Source organism: Somniosus microcephalus, unplaced genomic scaffold (genome assembly GCF_052327205.1).
Source record: "Somniosus microcephalus isolate GS21.2 unplaced genomic scaffold, FLI_Smic_1.0 unresolved_chr2, whole genome shotgun sequence".
Classification (NCBI taxonomy): domain Eukaryota; kingdom Metazoa; phylum Chordata; class Chondrichthyes; order Squaliformes; family Somniosidae; genus Somniosus; species Somniosus microcephalus.
This window is the reverse complement of record NW_028225180.1, coordinates 87,241,759-87,260,501: the sequence shown is the minus strand read 5'-3', so window position 1 is coordinate 87,260,501 and position 18,743 is coordinate 87,241,759. Positions and strand designations below refer to the sequence as shown.

Below are 18,743 nucleotides of genomic sequence, written 5' to 3'. Positions count from 1 at the left end.
ACTGGGTGCGAGTTAGGACACGGGGCAGTGAGCACGGGGGGTGATGGGTGAACGGGACTGGGTGCGAGTTAGGACACGGGGCAGTGAGCACGGGGGGTGATGGGTGAACGGGACTGGGTGCGAGTTAGGACACGGGGCAGTGAGCACAGGGGGTGATGGGTGAACGGGACTGGGTGTGAGTTAGGACACGGGGCAGTGAGCACAGGGGGTGATGGGTGAACGGGACTGGGTGTGAGTTAGGACACGGGGCAGTGAGCACAGGGGTGATGGGTGAACGGGACTGGGTGCGAGTTAGGACACGGGGCAGTGAGCACAGGGGGTGATGGGTGAACGGGACTGGGTGTGAGTTAGGACACGGGGCAGTGAGCACAGGGGGTGATGGGTGAACGGGACTGGGTGTGAGTTAGGACACGGGGCAGTGAGCACGGGTGATGGGTGAACGGGACTGGGTGCGAGTTAGGACACGGGGCAGTGAGCACAGGGGGTGATGGGTGAACGGGACTGGGTGTGAGTTAGGACACGGGGCAGTGAGCACAGGGGGTGATGGGTGAACGGGACTGGGTGTGAGTTAGGACACGGGGCAGTGAGCACGGGGTGATGGGTGAACGGGACTGGGTGCGAGTTAGGACACGGGGCAGTGAGCACAGGGGTGATGGGTGAACGGGACTGGGTGCGAGTTAGGACACGGGGCAGTGAGCACAGGGGGTGATGGGTGAACGGGACTGGGTGTGAGTTAGGACACGGGGCAGTGAGCACAGGGGGTGATGGGTGAACGGGACTGGGTGAGAGTTAGGACACGGGGCAGTGAGCACGGGGGGTGATGGGTGAACGGGACTGGGTGTGAGTTAGGACACGGGCCAGTGAGCACAGGGGGTGATGGGTGAAAGGGACTGGGTGCGAGTTAGGACACGGGGCAGTGAGCACAGGGGGTGATGGGTGAAAGGGACTGGGTGTGAGTTAGGACACGGGGCAGTGAGCACAGGGGGTGATGGGTGAACGGGACTGGGTGTGAGTTAGGACACGGGGCAGTGAGCACAGGGGGTGATGGGTGAACGGGACTGGGTGTGAGTTAGGACACGGGGCAGTGAGCACAGGGGGTGATGGGTGAACGGGACTGGGTGTGAGTTAGGACACGGGGCAGTGAGCACAGGGGGTGATGGGTGAACGGGACTGGGTGTGAGTTAGGACACGGGGCAGTGAGCACAGGGGGTGATGGGTGAACGGGACTGGGTGTGAGTTAGGACACGGGGCAGTGAGCACAGTGGGTGATGGGTGAACGGGACTGGGTGTGAGTTAGGACACGGGGCAGTGAGCACAGGGGGTGATGGGTGAACGGGACTGGGTGCGAGTTAGGACACGGGGCAGTGAGCACAGGGGGTGATGGGTGAACGGGACTGGGTGAGAGTTCGGACACGGGGCAGTGAGCACAGGGGGTGATGGGTGAACGGGACTGGGTGTGAGTTAGGACACGGGGCAGTGAGCACAGGGGTTGATGGGTGAACGGGACTGGGTGCGAGTTAGGACACGGGGCAGTGAGCACAGGGGGTGATGGGCGAACGGGACTGGGTGTGAGTTAGGACACGGGGCAGTGAGCACAGGGGGTGATGGGTGAACGGGACTGGGTGTGAGGACACGGGGCAGTGAGCACAGGGGGTGATGGGTGAACGGGACTGGGTGTGAGTTAGGACACGGGCCAGTGAGCACAGGGGGTGATGGGTGAACGGGACTGGGTGCGAGTTAGGACACGGGGCAGTGAGCACAGGGGGTGATGGGTGAACGGGACTGGGTGTGAGTTAGGACACGGGGCAGTGAGCACAGGGGGTGATGGGTGAACGGGACTGGGTGTGAGGACACGGGGCAGTGAGCACAGGGGGTGATGGGTGAACGGGACTGGGTGTGAGTTAGGACACGGGGCAGTGAGCACAGGGGGTGATGGGTGAACGGGACTGGGTGTGAGTTAGGACACGGGGCAGTGAGCACAGGGGGTGATGGGTGAACGGGACTGGGTGTGAGTTAGGACACGGAGCAGTGAGCACAGGGGGTGATGGGTGAACGGGACTGGGTGTGAGTTAGGACACGGGGCACATCGCTGCTTGTGGGAGCTTGCTGTGCGCCGATTGGCTGCCGCGTTTCCTACATTACATCAGTGACCACACTTCAAACAATACTTCATTGGGTGTGAAGCGCTTTGGGACGTCCTGAGGTGGTGAAAGGCGGGGGGAGAAACGGGAGTGACTTTCTTAATGGGCGTCTTGGGCTTAAAAATAATTTAATTCGTAAAACGGCCCAGTTATTTGCCTGTTTTATGGCAGGTTGAAAAGACCCAGTTCGAAACAGGCTCGTCCTGTTTTAGATCAAACTTGGGCAGATGTTTTAAGCGAGAGGCTCAGTCCGTGTGTTTACACTGGGAATTGGAAATGACTCAGCAGTTCTGGGACAGGTTCCGGTCTCCGAGGGTGTCATTGCTGCAAATCGCTTCCAGATCAGATACAAGGGGCTGGTTTCCTCTTTCCGGCTGGTTTTCCTTCCCTCCTGTCTGCGGGTGGAGGAGGGGGTGGGGGGAGGGGCGGGTGGAGAAGCGGGTTTGAAGGACGGGAGAATCGAAAGACTTTTTTTTATTTTATCGCTCGGCCGTGTGTGACTGAGCCTCCTCACCTCACCCACCTGCCGATAGGGCCTGTAGGCCGCCCCAGCTCGTACCGAGCTGGCACAGGCACGATGGGCCGAATGGCCTCCTTCTGTGCTGTGCCATTTTCTGACCCCGGACCTGTCACTCCCCCCACCCCCCCGCCTCTGCCCCTCCTCCCTCCCCCTGTGCGATAATGACCGGATAATCTGTTTTTAGTGATGTTGATTGAGGGACAAATATTGGCCCCAGGACACCAGGGAGAACTCCCCCTGCTCTTCTTCCAATAGCGGCCGTGGGATCTTTTACATCCACCTGAGAGAGCAGACGGGGCCTCGGTTTAACGTCTCATCTGAAAGACGGCACCTCCGACAGTGCAGCGTTCCCTCAGTACTGCCCCTCCGACAGTGCGGCGCTCCCTCAGTACCGCCCCTCCGACAGTGCGGCGCTCCCTCAGTACCGCCCCTCCGACAGTGCGGCGCTCCCTCAGTACCGCCCCTCCGACAGTGCGGTGCTCCCTCAGTACTGCCCCTCCGACAGTGCGGCGCTCCATCAGTACTGCCCCTCCGACAGTGCGGCGCTCCCTCAGTACTGCCCCTCCGACAGTGCGGCGCTCCCTCAGTACTGCCCCTCCGACAGTGCGGCGCTCCTTCAGTACTGCCTCTCCGACAGTGCGGCCCTCACTCAGTACTGCCCCTCCGACAGTGCGGCGCTCCCTCAGTACTGCCCCTCCGACAGTGCGGCGCTCCCTCAGTACTGCCCCTCCGACAGTGCGGCGCTCCTTCAGTACTGCCTCTCCGACAGTGCGGCCCTCACTCAGTACTGCCCCTCCGACAGTGCGGCGCTCCCTCAGTACTGCCCCTCCGACAGTGCGGCGCTCCCTCAGTACTGCCCCTCCGACAGTGCGGCGCTCCCTCAGTACTGCCCCTCCGACAGTGCGGCGCTCCCTCAGTACTGTACTGGGATTATCGGCCTAGCTTTATGTGCTCAAGTCTCTGAAATGGGGGCTCGAACCCACAACCTTCTGACTCAGAGGCAAGAGTGAGCGTTAGTTCGGCTCAGGGAGGACTGGCTGGCATCGTTTGAATCTAATGTCTGTCCTTCTCATTCCTTGCAGGAAGAGGCCATACCAGAGCTAGAGATTGATGTTGACGAGCTTCTAGACTTGCCCAGCGAAGACGAGAGGGCCGCAAGAGTTAAGGTACGGAACAGAAAATGGAGTGAGCGGTCTGGTGTGCAGGGGTACGCGAGGCCGAGATTTGATCGGAAAATCTCACTTGTTAATTAACTGAGCTCATAATCCGGAGAACGGGTTTCACATCCCACTGCGGGCAGTTTGAGAATTTGATTATGTTTATTCGTTTTATGGGATGTGGGCGTTTATTGCCCATCCCTAGTCGCCCTTGAGAAGGTGGTGGTGAGATGCCTTCTTGAACCGCTGCAGTCCGTGTGGTGAAGGTACTCCGACAGTGCTGTTAGGGAGGGAGTTCCGGGATTTTGACCCAGCGACAATGAAGGAACGGCCGACACATTTCCAAGTCAGGATGGTGGGGAACTTGGAGGGGAACTTGGAGGTGGTGGTGTTCCCATGCGCCTGCTGCCCTTGTCCTTCTAGGTGGAAGAGGTCGCGGGTTTGGGAGGTGCTGCCGAAGAAGCCTTGGCGAGTTGCTGCAGTGCATCTTGTAGATGGTCCACACTGCAGCCACGGTGTGCCGGTGGTGGAGGGAGTGAATGTTTAATGTGGTGGATGGGATGCCAATCAAGCGGGCTGCTTTGTCTTGGATGGTGTCGAGCTTCTTGAGTGTTGTTGCAGCTGCACTCATCCAGGCAAGTGGAGAGTATTCCATCACACTCCTGACTTGTGCCTTGTAGATGGTGGAAAGGCTTTGGGGAGTCAGGAGGTGAGACACTCGCCGCAGAATACCCAGCCTCTGACCCGCTCTTGTTGCCACGGTATTTATGTGGCTGGTCCAGTTAAGTTTCTGGTCAATGGTGACCCCCAGGATGTTGATGGTGGGGGATTCGGCGATGGTAATGCCGTTGAATGTCAAGGGGCGCTGGTTAGACTCTCGCTTGTTGGAGATAGTCATTGCCTGGCACTTCTGTGGCGCGAATGTTACCTGCCACTTATCAGCCCAAGCCTAAACGTCGTCCAGGTCTTGTTGCATGCGGGCATGGACTGCTTCATTATCTGAGAATTGTCGAAACAGAAAGCCGGAATCTGTCAGGCTGCCGTAAAAACCCAACTGATTCACTAATATCCCCTTTAGGGGAAGAAAACATAAGAACTTAAGAATTAGGAGCAGGAGTCGGCCATTCGGCCCCTCGAGCCTGCTCCGCCATTCAATAAGATCATGGCTGATCTTTGACCGCATCTCCACTTTCCTGCACTATCCCCATATCCCTTAATGCCCTTAATACACAAAAATCTATCGATCTCAGCCTTGAATAGACTCAACGACTGAGCCTCCACAGCCCTCTGGGGCAGAGAATTCCAAAGATTCACCGCCCTCTGAGTGAAGAAATTTCTCCCCATCTCAGTCCGAAATGGCCGACCCCTTATCCTGAGACTGTGACCCCTGGTTCTAGACTCTCCAGCCAGGGGAAACATCCTCCCTGCATCTACCCTGTCAATCCCTGTAAGAATATTGTATGTTTCGATGAGATCACCTCTCATTCTTCTAAACTCTAGAGAATATAGGCCCAGTCTACTCAATCTCAACCTCATAGGACAATCCCCCCATCCCAGGAACCAGTCTGGTGAACCTTTGTTGCACTCTCTCTATGGCAAGTATATCCTTCCTTAGGTAAGGAGACCAAAACTGTCCACAATGCTCCAGGTGTGGTCTCACCAGGGCCCTATATAATTGCCGTCCTTACCCAGTCTGGGCCTATAGGTGACTCCAGTCCCGCACCTACGTGGTTGACTTTGAACTGCCCCCTGACTTGGCCGAGTGAGACATCCAGCCTCTCGGTTCCGGAAGGCGGCCCACCACCATCTTCTCAGGGGGGCAACTGAGGGGGATGGGCAATAAATGGCGGACAAAGGCCCGCCTCCTGAATATGACTCGAAGGAAACGGCTTGCCCGTCCTGTGCTGTCCAGTAACGACAGTTTAAATGTTCTGTTGCAGGAGCTGCTCATCGAATGCTACAAACCCACTGACGTGAGTACCTTCCTTCAGGATCAATTCTAAAACAAACGTGCAATGATACTGACATAAGAAAACTACTAGGCACTTGGTCTAAGCGTTAAACAAAGCTTTAATCAACTGTTTTACAACATGGAGGTCTAGTTGTGTCCTTCACTAGTTCCTGTTAAGAATGTCCTGAGCAAGCTGGGCCCGTGCCCGAGTATTTATACTCTCCCTGGACAGCGCCACCAGCAGGCCGCCCAGTATTATTTCATAAATGACAAGATTCACGTCAGATCCCGCGCCTTTTAACGTAGTAAAACGTCCCAAGGTGCTTCACAGGAGCGTAATTCAGACAAAATCGAGGTCCCGCCTGCCCTCCCGGGTGGATGTGAAAAATCCTACGGCCTCTGTTGGAAGATGAAGGAAAGCTAAGCGAAGCAAAAGAGGAAATAGCAGAGGCCTCGACCATCATTTTTCAATCCTCTCTGGCTTCAGGTGTGGTGCCAGAGGACCGGTAATGTGGTACCCTTCTTTAAAAAGGGAGAAAGGGATAGACTGAGTAATTACAGGCCAGTCAGCCTAACCTCAGTGGTGGGAAAATTATTGGGAAGAATTCTGAAGGACAGGATAAATCTTCATTTAGAAAGACACGGATTAATCAGGGACAGTCAGCACGGATTTGTTAAGGGAAGGTCGTGTCTGACAAACTTGATTGAATTTTTTGAGGAGGTAACAAGGAGGGTCGATGAGGGTAGTGCGTTTGATGTAGTGTATATGGACTTTAGCAAGGCTTTTGATAAGGTTCCACATGGCAGACTGGTTACGAAGTTAAAAGCCCATGGGATCCAGGGCAAAGTGTCAAGTTGGATTCAAAACTGGCTCGGAGACAGGAAGCAGAGGGCAATGGTTGATGGGTGTTTGTGTGACTGGAAGGCTGTTTACAGTGGGGTTCCGCAGGGCTCAGTGCTAGGTCCCTTGCTTTTTGTGGTATATATCAATGATCTAGGCTTGAATATAGGGGGTATGATTAAGAAGTGTGCAGATGATACTAAAATCAGCTGTGTGGTTGATACTGAAGAAGGAAGCTGTAGACTGCAGGAAGATATTAATAAATTGGTCAGGTGGGCAGAACAGTGGCAAATGGAATTCAATCCGGAGAAGTGTGAGGTAATGCATTTGAGGAGGGCTAACAAGGAAAGGGAATACACATTAAATGGTAGGACACAGTAGTGTAGAGGAACAAAGGGACCTTGGAGTGCATGTCCACAGATCCCTGAAGGTAGCAGGCCAGGTAGATAAGGTGGTTAAGAAGGCATACGGAATGTTTGCCTTTATTAGCTGTGGCATAGAATACAAGAGCAGGGAGGATTTATACTTCAACTGTATAAAACACTAGTTAGGCCTCAGTTAGAGTACTGCGTGCAGTTCTGGTCACCACATTACAGGAAGGATGTGATTGCTCTAGAGAGGGTACAGAGGAGATTTACAAGGATGTGGCCGGGAGTAGGGAATTCAAAAATTTGAAGGACGACCAAAAACTCCCATACCTATTAGGGGAAGAGAGAAATTGTGTAACCTTAGCGGCACACTATGTTACAGCTTGCCATAAACAGAGGGACAACCATTAAATATAAGAATAGAGTATATACAAATTATATGAATGTATGTTTATACACTCAGGGATATATCTGTTTATACACTGTATGGATAGATCTGTGTTTATGTGTCCAACCATAAATGTTTTTTCGATGCTTTGGCAACATAAGATGTACCTTGTCATGCCAATAAAGCGATTTGAATTGAATCTTAGCTATGAGGAAAGACTGGATAGGCTGGGTCTGTTTTCCTTGGAACAGAGGAGGCTGAGGGGAGACCTTATTGAGGTGTATAAAATTATGAGGGGCCTAGATAAAGTGGATAGAAAGGACCTATTTCCCTTAGCAGAGGGGTCAAAAACCAGGGGGCACAGATTTAAAGTAATTGGAGGAAGGTTTAGAGGGGATTTGAGGGGAAATTTCTTCACCCAGAGGGTGGTGGGGGTCTGGAACTCACTGCCTGAAAGGGTGGTAGAGGCAGGAACCCTCATCACGTTTAAAAAGTACTTGGATGTGCACTTGGGATGCTGTAACCTGCAGGGCTACGGACCAAGAGCTGGGAAGTGGGATTAGGCTGGAGAGCTCTTTGTTGGCCGGTGCGGACACGATGGGCCGAAATGGCCTCCTTCCGTGCTGTAACTTTCTATGAGGAAGGCATTCGACAAAGTCCCTCAGAAGAGTCTGTTAGCTAAAGTTGAAATTATTGAGCTGGTTCGGAGATTGGCTGAGCGGCAGGAGACAGGCAGTAGGGACAATGGGCGGGTAGTCTAATTGGCAGGATGTGACTCGTGGTGTCCCGCAGCGATCTGTGCTGGGACCTCAACTATTCACAGTATTTATTAACAACTTAGATAATGGGATAGGAAACCACATATGTAAATTTTCCGATGACACAAAGCTAGGCGGCATTGTAGGTGGTGTAGATAGATGCAAAAAATCAGAGATATCGACAGATTAAGTGAATGGGCAAAAGCTGTAGGCAAATAGATTTCAATGTAGGCAAATGTGAGGCCATCCACTGTGGACCTAAAAAGGATCGAACAGGGGGCTTTCTAAATGGTGAAAGGCTATAAACAGTGGAGGTCCAAAGAGACTCGGGGGGGGGGGGTGTCCAGGTACATCGATCATTAAAATGTCAGGAACAGGTACAGACAATAATCAAAAAGGCTAATGGGATGCTGGCCTTTATATCTCGAGGACTAGAATCCAAGGGGGTAGAAGTTATGCTGCAGCTGTACAAAGCCCTGGTTAGACCACACCTGGAGCACTGTGAGACCACACCTGGCGTACGGTGAGACCACACCTGGAGCACTGTGAGACCACACCTGGAGCACTGTGAGACCACACCTGGAGCACTGTGAGACCACACCTGGAGCACTGTGAGACCACACCTGGAGCACGTGAGACCACACCTGGAGCACTGTGAGACCACACCTGGCGTACGGTGAGACCACACCTGGAGCACTGTGAGACCACACCTGGAGCACTGTGAGACCACACCTGGAGCACTGTGAGACCACACCTGGAGCACGTGAGACCACACCTGGAGCACTGTGAGACCACACCTGGAGCACGGTGAGACCACACCTGGAGCACTGTGAGACCACACCTGGCGTACGGTGAGACCACACCTGCAGCACTGTGAGACCACACCTGGAGCACTGGGCGACCACACCTGGAGCACTGTGAGACCACACCTGGAGCACTGTGAGACCACACCTGGAGCACTGTGAGACCACACCTGGAGCACTGTGAGACCACACCTGGAGCACTGTGAGACCACACCTGGAGCACTGTGAGACCACACCTGGAGCACTGTGAGACCACACCTGGAGCACGTTAGACCACACCTGGAGCACTGTGAGACCACACCTGGAGCACTGGGAGACCACACCTGGAGCACGGTGAGACCACACCTGGAGCACTGTGAGACCACACCTGGCGTACGGTGAGACCACACCTGGAGCACTGTGAGACCACACCTGGAGCACTGTGAGACCACACCTGGAGCACTGTGAGACCACACCTGGAGCACGTGAGACCACACCTGGAGCACTGTGAGACCACACCTGGAGCACTGTGAGACCACACCTGGAGCACTGTGAGACCACACCTGGAGCACTGTGAGACCACACCTGGAGCACTGTGAGACCACAGCTGGAGCACTGGGAGACCACACCTGGAGCACTGGGCGACCACACCTGGAGCACTGTGAGACCACACCTGGAGCACTGGGAGACCACACCTGGAGCACTGTGAGACCACACCTGGAGCACTGGGAGACCACACCTGGAGCACTGGGAGACCACACCTGGAGCACTGTGAGACCACACCTGGAGCACTGTGAGCAGTTCTGGGCCCCGCATCTTAGGAATGATATACTGGCCTTGGAGGGAGTCCAGCGTAGGTTTACCAGAATGATACCCAGACTTCAAGGGTTAAATTACGAGGAGCGATTACACAAACTAGGGTCGTATTCCCTGGAATTTAGAAGGTTAAGGGGTGATCTGATGGAAGTTTTCAGGATATTAAGGGGAACAGATAGGGTGGAGAGAGAGAAACTATTTCCGCTGGTTGGGGAGTCTAGGACTCGGGGGCAGAGTCTAAAAATTAGAGCCAGACCTTTCAGGAGTGAAATTAGGAAACACTTCTACACACAAAGGGTGGGAGAAGTTTGGAACTCTCTTCCGCAAACGGCAATTGATGCTGGATCAACTGTTAATGTTAAATCTGAGATTGATAGCTTTCTGATAACCAAAGGTATTAAGTGATTGGGGGAAAGGTGGGTAGATGGAGTTAGATCACAGATCAGCCGTGATCTCATTGAATGGCGGAACAGGCTCGAGGGGGCTGAATGGCCTCCTCCTGTTCCTGTGTAACAGGCTCGAGGGGCTGAATGGCCTCCTCCTGTTCCTGTGTAACAGGCTCGAGGGGGCTGAATGGCCTCCTCCTTTTCCTGTGTAACAGGCTCGAGGGGCTGAATGGGCCTCCTCCTGTTCCTGTGTAACAAGCTCGAGGGGCTGAATGGCCTCCTCCTGTTCCTGTGTAACAGGCTCGAGGGGCTGAATGGCCTCCTCCTGTTCCTGTGTAACAGGCTCGAGGGGCTGAATGGCCTCCTCCTGTTCCTGTGTAACAGGCTCGAGGGGCTGAATGGCCTCCTCCTGTTCCTGTGTAACAGGCTCGAGGGGCTGAATGGCCTCCTCCTGTTCCTGTGTAACAGGCTCGAGGGGGCTGAATGGCCTCCTCCTGTTCCTGTGTAACAGGCTCGAGGGGGCTGAATGGCCTCCTCCTGTTCCTGTGTAACAGGCTCGAGGGGCTGAATGGCCTCCTCCTGTTCCTGTGTAACAGGCTCGAGGGGGCTGAATGGCCTCCTCCTTTTCCTGTGTAACAGGCTCGAGGGGCTGAATGGGCCTCCTCCTGTTCCTGTGTAACAAGCTCGAGGGGCTGAATGGCCTCCTCCTGTTCCTGTGTAACAGGCTCGAGGGGCTGAATGGCCTCCTCCTGTTCCTGTGTAACAGGCTCGAGGGGCTGAATGGCCTCCTCCTGTTCCTGTGTAACAGGCTCGAGGGGCTGAATGGGCCTCCTCCTGTTCCTGTGTAACAGGCTCGAGGGGCTGAATGGCCTCCTCCTGTTCCTGTGTATCAGGCTCGAGGGGCTGAATGGCCTCCTCCTGTTCCTGTGTCACAGGCTCAAGGGGGCTGAATGGCCTCCTCCTGTTCCTGTGTAACAGGCTCAAGGGGCTGAATGGCCTCCTCCTGTCCCTGTGTAACAGGCTCAAGGGGGCCGAATGGCCTCCTCCTGTTCCTGTGTAACAGGTTCGAGGGGCTGATTGGCCTCCTCCTGTTCCTGTGTAACAGGCTCGAGGGGCTGAATGGCCTCCTCCTGTTCCTGTGTAACAGGTTCGAGGGGCTGATTGGCCTCCTCCTGTTCCTGTGTAACAGGCTCGAGGGGCTGAATGGCCTCCTCCTGTTCCTGTGTAACAGGCTCGAGGGGCTGAATGGGCCTCCTCCTGTTCCTAATGTAACCGGCTTGAGGGGGCTGAATGGCCTCCTCCTGTTCCTGTGTAACAGGCTCGAGGGGGCTGCATGGCCTCCTCCTGTTCCTGTGTAACAGGCTCGAGGAGCGGAATGGGCCTCCTCCTGTTCCTAATGTAACCGGCTTGAAGGGCTGAATGGCCTCCTCCTGTTCCTGTGTAACAGGCTCGAGGGGGCTGAATTGCCTCCTCCTGTTCCTAATGTAACCGGCTCGAGGGGGCTGAATGGCCTCCTCCTGTTCCTGTGTAACTGGCTCGAGGGGGCTGAATGGCCTCCTCCTGTTCCTGTGTAACTGGCTCGAGGAGGCTGAATGGCCTCCTCCTGTTCCTATGTTCCTAAGAGCAGGGGGAGTTCTCCCCGGTGTCCTGGGACCAATATTTATCCCTCAACCAACATCACTGGAAAAAAGAACAGATGATCTGGTCATTATCAGATCGCTGTTTGTGGGAGCTTGCTGTGCGCAACTTGGCTGCCACGTTTCCTACATTACAACAGTGACTACACTTCAAAAAAAGTACTTCATTGACTGTAAAGCGCTTTGGGATAGAAACATAGAAGATAGGAGCAGGAGTAGGCCATTCGGCCCCTCGAGCCTGCTCCGGCATTCAATGCGATCATGGCTGATCATCCAAACTCATTACCCGGTCCCTGCCTTCTCCCCAAACCCCTTGATCCCTTTAGCCTTAAGAAATATATCCAACTCCTTCTTGAATATATTTAATGAATTGGCCTCAACTGCCTTCTGTGGTAGAGAATTCCACAGGTTCACCACTCTCTGGGTGAAGAAATTCCTCCTTATCTCTGTCCTAAATGGCTTACCCCTTATCCCTAGACTGTGACCCCTGGTTCTGGACTCCCCCGCCATCGGGAACATCCTTCCTGCATCCAGTCTGTCTAGTCCTGTTAGAATTTTATAAGTTTCAATGAGATCCCCTCTCATTCTTCTAAACTCCAGCGAATATAAGCCCAATCGACCCAATCTCTCCTCATACGTCATTCCTGCCATCCCAGGTATCAGTCTGGTGAATCTTCGCTGCACTCCCTCCATGGCAAGAACATCCTTCCTCAGATAAGGCGACCAAAACTGCACACAATACTCAAGGTGTGGTCTCACCAAGGCCCTGTACAACTGCAGCAAGACATCCTTGTTCCTGTACTCGAATCCTCTCGCTACGAAGGCCAACATACCATTTGCCTTCTTAACCGCCTGCTGCACCTGCATGCTTACCTTCAGCGACTGGTGCACAAGGACACCCAGGTCTCGTTGCACTTCCCCTTCTCCCAATCTATTGCCATTCAGATAATAATCTGCCTTCCTGTTTTTGACACCAAAGTGGATAACCTCGCATTTATCCATGTTATATTGCATCTGCCATGCTTCTGCCCAATCACCCAACCTGTCCAAATCATCCTGGAGTTTCTCGGCATCCTCCTCACAGAACACACGCCCACCCAGTCGTGTGATTCTAACTATCAGGAAAGATTGAACAGGCCGTGGCTCTTTTCTCTAGAACAGAGAAGGCTGAGGGGAGACCTGATCGAGGTCTTTAAAATGATGAAGAGGGTTCGATAGGGTAGATGTAGAGAAGATGTTTCCACTTGTGGGGGAGACCAGAACTAGGGGCTGTCAATATAAGATCGTCACTAATAAATCCAATCGGGAATTCAGGAGAAACTTCTTTACCCAGAGAGTGGGGAGAATGTGGAACTCGCTACCACAGGGAGTGGTTGAGGTGAATAGCAGAGATGGATTTAAGGGGAAGCTGGATAAACACACGAGGGAGAAAGGAATAGAAGGATATGGTGATGGGGTGAGATGACGAGGGTGGGAGGAGGCTCGAGTGAACCGAATGCTTCTGTATTATAAAATCCTGAGGTGGTGAACGGTGTTGTATATAACCGAGTCCTTTCTCTCTCTCTAACACTTGTTCTTTTTCCTTCTCTCTCTCTCTCTCCAGGACTTTGTGAAGGAGCTTTTGGAACGAATACGAGGAATGCAGAAACTCAGCACGCCCCAGAAGTACAGCCCTCACCAGGCAAAGTGAGGAGGGGCCTGGGACGGCGGGGACACGTTCCCGGGAGCCGAGCCGAGCCGGGCCGGGGGTGGGGGGGGGGATGGGGTGTGTCGGGGGAGGGGAGCGGGGCTGGGGGGAAAAAAGGGTAAAGGCAGGAGGGGAGTTAACTCGAGGTGAGACCTTGCGGGACTGGGGTCTTGGCACAGCACACGGGAAAAAGGGAGAGGTCGCTGGCAAAGTCTTCCCGTTCGCGCATCTCTCTTTCTCTCTCGGGGGTGCGGGCAGAAACATTTTATTTTTAACCCCCTACCCCCCCACCCAGGAGAACGAGGGGTGGGGGGGCCGATTTCGGGCTCTTGACATTCAAACCCCTCCCTCCCTTCCTGTTCGTTCCTCTGTGTGTGTGTGTGGGAGGGAGGCTTTTAAATTTCTCTGTAATTAATTTTATTAAAGTGTAAACTGGTGGTTTTTTATAAATGAAAATGAATTACAATGTTTTTTTTAAAAAATGTTAAAAGTGGATCGGAAGACAAGCTCCCCCGCCACTATTTCTCCACCGCTTTAAGTTCCTTCTGCACTGTGTGGCAAAAAAACAGATCCCAGAGTTTCGGAAGGATCTCCGGGAGGCACTGGCCACTCTACCCCTAGGCCGCAGAGCCAATCCCAAGCTGAGGCCTGGGGCCTGCACATCCAAATCCAGGCTAGGCCGAAGCCTGGGGCCTGCACATCCAAAATCCAGGCTAGGCCGGAGCCTGGGGCCTGCACATCCAAAATGCAAGCTAGGCCGGAGCCTGGGGCCTGCACATCCAAAATCCAGGCTAGGCCGGAGCCTGCACATCCAAAATCCAGGCTAGGCCGGAGCCTGGGGCCTGCACATCCAAAATCCAGGCTAGGCCGGAGCCTGGGGCCTGCACATCCAAAATCCAGGCTAGGCCGGAGCCTGAGGCCTGCACATCCAAAATGGTCAAGAGAAGGGGGTGGGAGAAAGTGAGGGGGACGAGCGGAGATTTAGCCTCTTGTAGCTTCACCCGTTTGATCAATATTTACCCTGTGTGTTTGTTTTAAGAAAAAGTAAAATATATGTAAAAAAAAACCTGCCTTGCCCGTGTACCCAGTCAATATCTCCTGCTGAAAGCTGCTTGAGAGACAGAGACAGCGAGACACTAGAGCTCCACAGTCTTGTGGTTCATTTCTCCCTTGGGTCCCCGAGTCTTGCCCACGATGGACGGCCCCTGTGAGTTTATCCAGCATGGTACTGAGCCCCACACACAGACACACAGAGCAGGAAAGGCCCAGACTCCATCCCCGGCCTGTGGTGCGCCTGCTGATCTCACCCGGGCCTACAACTGGACTTCGTGCCTTCTGGGTTATGGAGGGGAGGTGAGGGGTGGGGGGGAAACAATAAAAACCAGCCAGGGTTCCGACTGCTGATCGCGATCTAGTGAGCACTCCTGCCTCGTGGAAAGGGTGTGTGTGTGTAGTGGGTAAGGACGTTGGCTGGGATCTGTGAAGCCCGCCATTGCCAAACAGCCGACAAACATTGCTGAGGGCTCGCGCGCGAAGGATGAAAGCTTGAGCGAGGGGGAGGAGGTGTGACCAATAGTCATAAAAATAACAACAGAAAATGCTGGAAAAACTCAGCAGGCCCGGGCAACATCCGTGGAGAGAGAAAGAGAGTCAACGTTTTGGGTCGAAACCCTTCGTCAGGACTGAGAGAAAAGGCAGGAAATGAAACAGATTAAAAGGCCAGTTTGGGGGCTGGGAAATGGGGGAGGGGATGAAAGAAGAGACATTAAAAGATATTCAAGGTGAGACGAGATGGTAATAGGACAGGTAAAGAGACAAACAATGGCTCTAGATGAAGTGTGAAATGCGCCGGCAGAGAGACAGCTGCCATGTGGGACCTGGGCACCAGGGCGTGGAGGCTTTGGAGAGGGTGCAGGAGAGAATGGTACCAGAGGATGGGGGAACCAGTTAATGTGGAGAGACTGGAGAAGCTGGGGTTGTTCTCCTTAGAGCAGAGAAGGTTAAGGGGAGATTTAATAGAGGCGTTCAAAATCATGAGGGGTTTTGATGGAGTAAATAAGGAGAAAGTGTTTCCAGTGGCAGGAGGGTCGAGAACCAGAGGGACACAGAGTGAAGATAATCAGCAAAAGAACCAGAGGGGAGATGAGGGGAAACTTTTTTACGCAGCGAGTTGTTAGAATTTGGAATGCGCTGCCTGATAGGGCGGTGGACACAGATTCAACGGTAGCCTTCAAAAGGAAATTGGATAAACACTTGGAGGAAAAAATGGGAGGGATATGGGGAAGGAGCGATGGGAGTGGGACTGACTGGATTGCTCCGCGAAAGAGCTGGAGCAGACTCGATGGGCCGAATGGCCTCCTCCCATGCCACACTATTCTGCGATTCTAACCACGGTGGCCCACCTAACCAAAGAAGTCCAATCGGGGGGGCGGCCGGGTGCGATAGGACGCTCCATATCTCGACCGACCAATCAGGCGAAACCGCTTTTTTCCCCCCCCCTCTTCCGCTTTTCTGGGCTGGGTGTCCGGGGAGCGAGCCGGGACGTCCGACCGCAATTGCAGACAACGACAGGTGTGGCTCCCGACTCCCAGCGGCAGCAGCAGCCCCTCCACATCAGGGGCTATTCGACCGAGTGCGGCGCGCCAACAACTGGAACCCTGCACAACGTTCAAAAAAAAAGACTCCCATTTCTACGGCACCTTCCAGGACGTCCCAGAGCTCTTCACAGCCAATGAAGTACTTTTTTTTTTTGAGGTGTGGTCACTGTTGTGATGTGGGAAATGCGGCAGCTGATTCACGCACAGCAAGATCCCACAAAAAGCAATAATGACCAGATAATCTGGGTTTTTAAAAAAAGAAAGCGATGTTGGTAGAGAGATAAATATTGGCCCCAGGACTCCGGGGAAAACCCTGGAGTGGGACTTGAACCCATAACCTTCGAACTCCGAGGCGAGTGTGCTACCCACTGACTGACGGGACGGAGGGGTCAAGGGTGGGGCTTTTTGAGAGGGGGGTGGTGATGGCAGATTTGAAGGGGAGGGGGGACAGTACCTGAGGGGATTATTAAAAATTTGATGGGGTGGGGTCGAGCGATAAAGGAGGGTAAAGAGAGAGGGAGATAGTGAGGAGGTTCGGGCAACGGGATGGGCCTACATTTTGCCTGTCTCCTCCCCAGGCCCGCAGGGTGAAACGAGGCTGCTTTGTGCCCGGTTTTCTGCTTAGGGCCGGGCGGGATACAAACCGCCTCAATTGTTGGGCTCCCCTGTGGAGAGGCGGCTTGCCATTGGCTGCGTGCAAGGCCAGAGAGCAGGTGAAAGTGAAGGCTGCTGCCGGAGCCTATTTTTAGACTAGGCCCCAAGGGATGGGGGTGGGGCGGGGGGGAGGGATGTCACTGGGGCCTTCTCTGTGCTGATGGAAACAAAAACACTGCACGCAATGAAAGAGAGAACGAGACAGAGAACGAGAGAAAGAGAGAGAGAGTGAGAGACAGAGAACGAGAGACAGAGAACGAGAGAGAGACAAAGAACGAGAGAGACAAAGAACGAGAGACAGAGAACGAGAGAGAGACAGAACGAGAGAGAGACAGAGAACGAGAGACAGAGAACGAGAGAGACAGAGAACGAGAGACAGAGAACGAGAGACAGAGAACGAGAGAGACAGAACGAGAGAGAGACAGAGAACAAGAGAGAGACAGAGAACGAGAGAGACAGAGAACGAGACAGAGAACGAGAGACAGAGAACGAGAGAGACAGAACGAGAGAGACAGAACGAGAGACAGAGAACGAGAGAGACAGAACGAGAGAGAGACAGAGAACGAGAGAGAGACAGAGAACGAGAGAGACAGAGAACGAGAGACAGAGAACGAGAGAGACAGAACGAGAGAGAGACAGAGAACGAGAGACAGAGAACGAGAGAGACAGAACGAGAGAGAGACAGAGAACGAGAGAGAGACAGAGAACGAGAGCGCCAAATATGTAACAACATGTCACAACCTGAGGACTGTTTAAAATTAATACTGAATGTACCCAACGATGTTCAACGACTTTAAATTAATATTGTTTAAACTAATATTGTATGTACCCAACAAAGGTCAAAATTGTTTGACACCTACAGAATGTTGGAAAACTGTACTTTTTGTTATGTAAGCTTTGGCAATATGGTTCCCTGTAAACTTTCATGCCAATAAAGCATTTGAATTGAATTGAATTGAATTGACAGAGAACGAGAGAGACAGAACGAGAGAGAGACAGAGTGAGAGACAGAGAACGAGAGACAGAGAGAATAAACTCCCATTTCTCCCGCACCTTTCACCACCTCAGGACGTCCCAAAGCGCTTCACAGCCAATGAAGTACTTTTTTTGAAGTGTGGTCACTGTTGTAATGTAGGAAACGCAGCAGCTAATTTGTGCACAGCAAGCTCCCAGTCAGCAATGTGATAATGACCAGATCATCTGTTTTAGTGATGTTGGTTGAGGGATAAATATTGGCCCCAGGATACCGGGGAGAACTCCCCCTGCTCTTCTTCCAATAGTGGTCGTGGGATCTTTTACATCCTGAGAGGGCAGACGGGGCCTCGGTTTAACGTCTCATCCGAATGACGGCACCTCCAACAGTGCGGCGCTCCCTCAGTACCGCCCCTCCGACAGTGCGGCGCTCCCTCAGTACTGCCCCTCCGACAGTGCGGCACTCCCTCAGTACCGCCCCTCCGACAGCGCGGCGCTCCCTCAGTACTGCCCCTCCGACAGTGCGGCGCCCCCTCAGTACTGCCCCTCCGACAGTGCGGCGCCCCCTCAGTACTGCCCCTCCGACAGTGCGGCGCTCCCTCAGTACCGCCCCTCCGACAGTGCGGCGCTCCCTCAGTACTGCCCCTCCGACAGTGCGGCGCTCCCTCAGTACTGCCCCTCCGACAGTGCGGTGATCCCTCAGTACTGCCCCTCCGACAGTGCGGCGCTCCCTCAGTACTGCCCCTCCGACAGTGCGGTGATCCCTCAGTACCGCCCCTCCGACAGTGCGGTGATCCCTCAGTACTGCCCCTCCGACAATGTGGCGCTCCCTCAGTACTGCCCCTCCGACAGTGCGGCGCTCCCTCAGTACTGGCACCGGGGAGTGTCGGCCTGGATTATGGGGCTCGAGTCTCTGGAGTTGGGGCAAGGCTTTGGAATCCCTGCTTGTTTTGAGGAGTGAGGCAGCATCTGAATTTGCCTGTAGCTCAGCCCGGAGACGAACCTGGGCCCTCTCCCGCTGTGCGCCACTCTGTCACTGGGGGGTGGGGGGGGGGGGCGACACCTCCACCCTCCCCGCCACAAGGGAG

The 18,743-nt window shown here is 53.9% G+C and overlaps 1 protein-coding gene across 1 annotated transcript in view; it reads left to right on the top strand.

Moving 5' to 3' along the window:
- LOC147092964 (protein phosphatase 1 regulatory subunit 14B-like) overlaps positions 1-13,877 on the top strand; it is a 62,704-nt gene extending 48,827 nt beyond the window's left edge. Inside the window, exons 2-4 of the mRNA XM_085976294.1 lie at positions 3,744-3,827; positions 5,759-5,791; positions 13,349-13,877. Coding sequence (XP_085832420.1) covers positions 3,744-3,827; positions 5,759-5,791; positions 13,349-13,435 — 204 coding nt within the window. The 3' untranslated portion in view covers positions 13,436-13,877. The remainder of the gene's footprint in view (positions 1-3,743; positions 3,828-5,758; positions 5,792-13,348) is intronic.
- Positions 13,878-18,743: the final 4,866 nt, after the last annotated feature.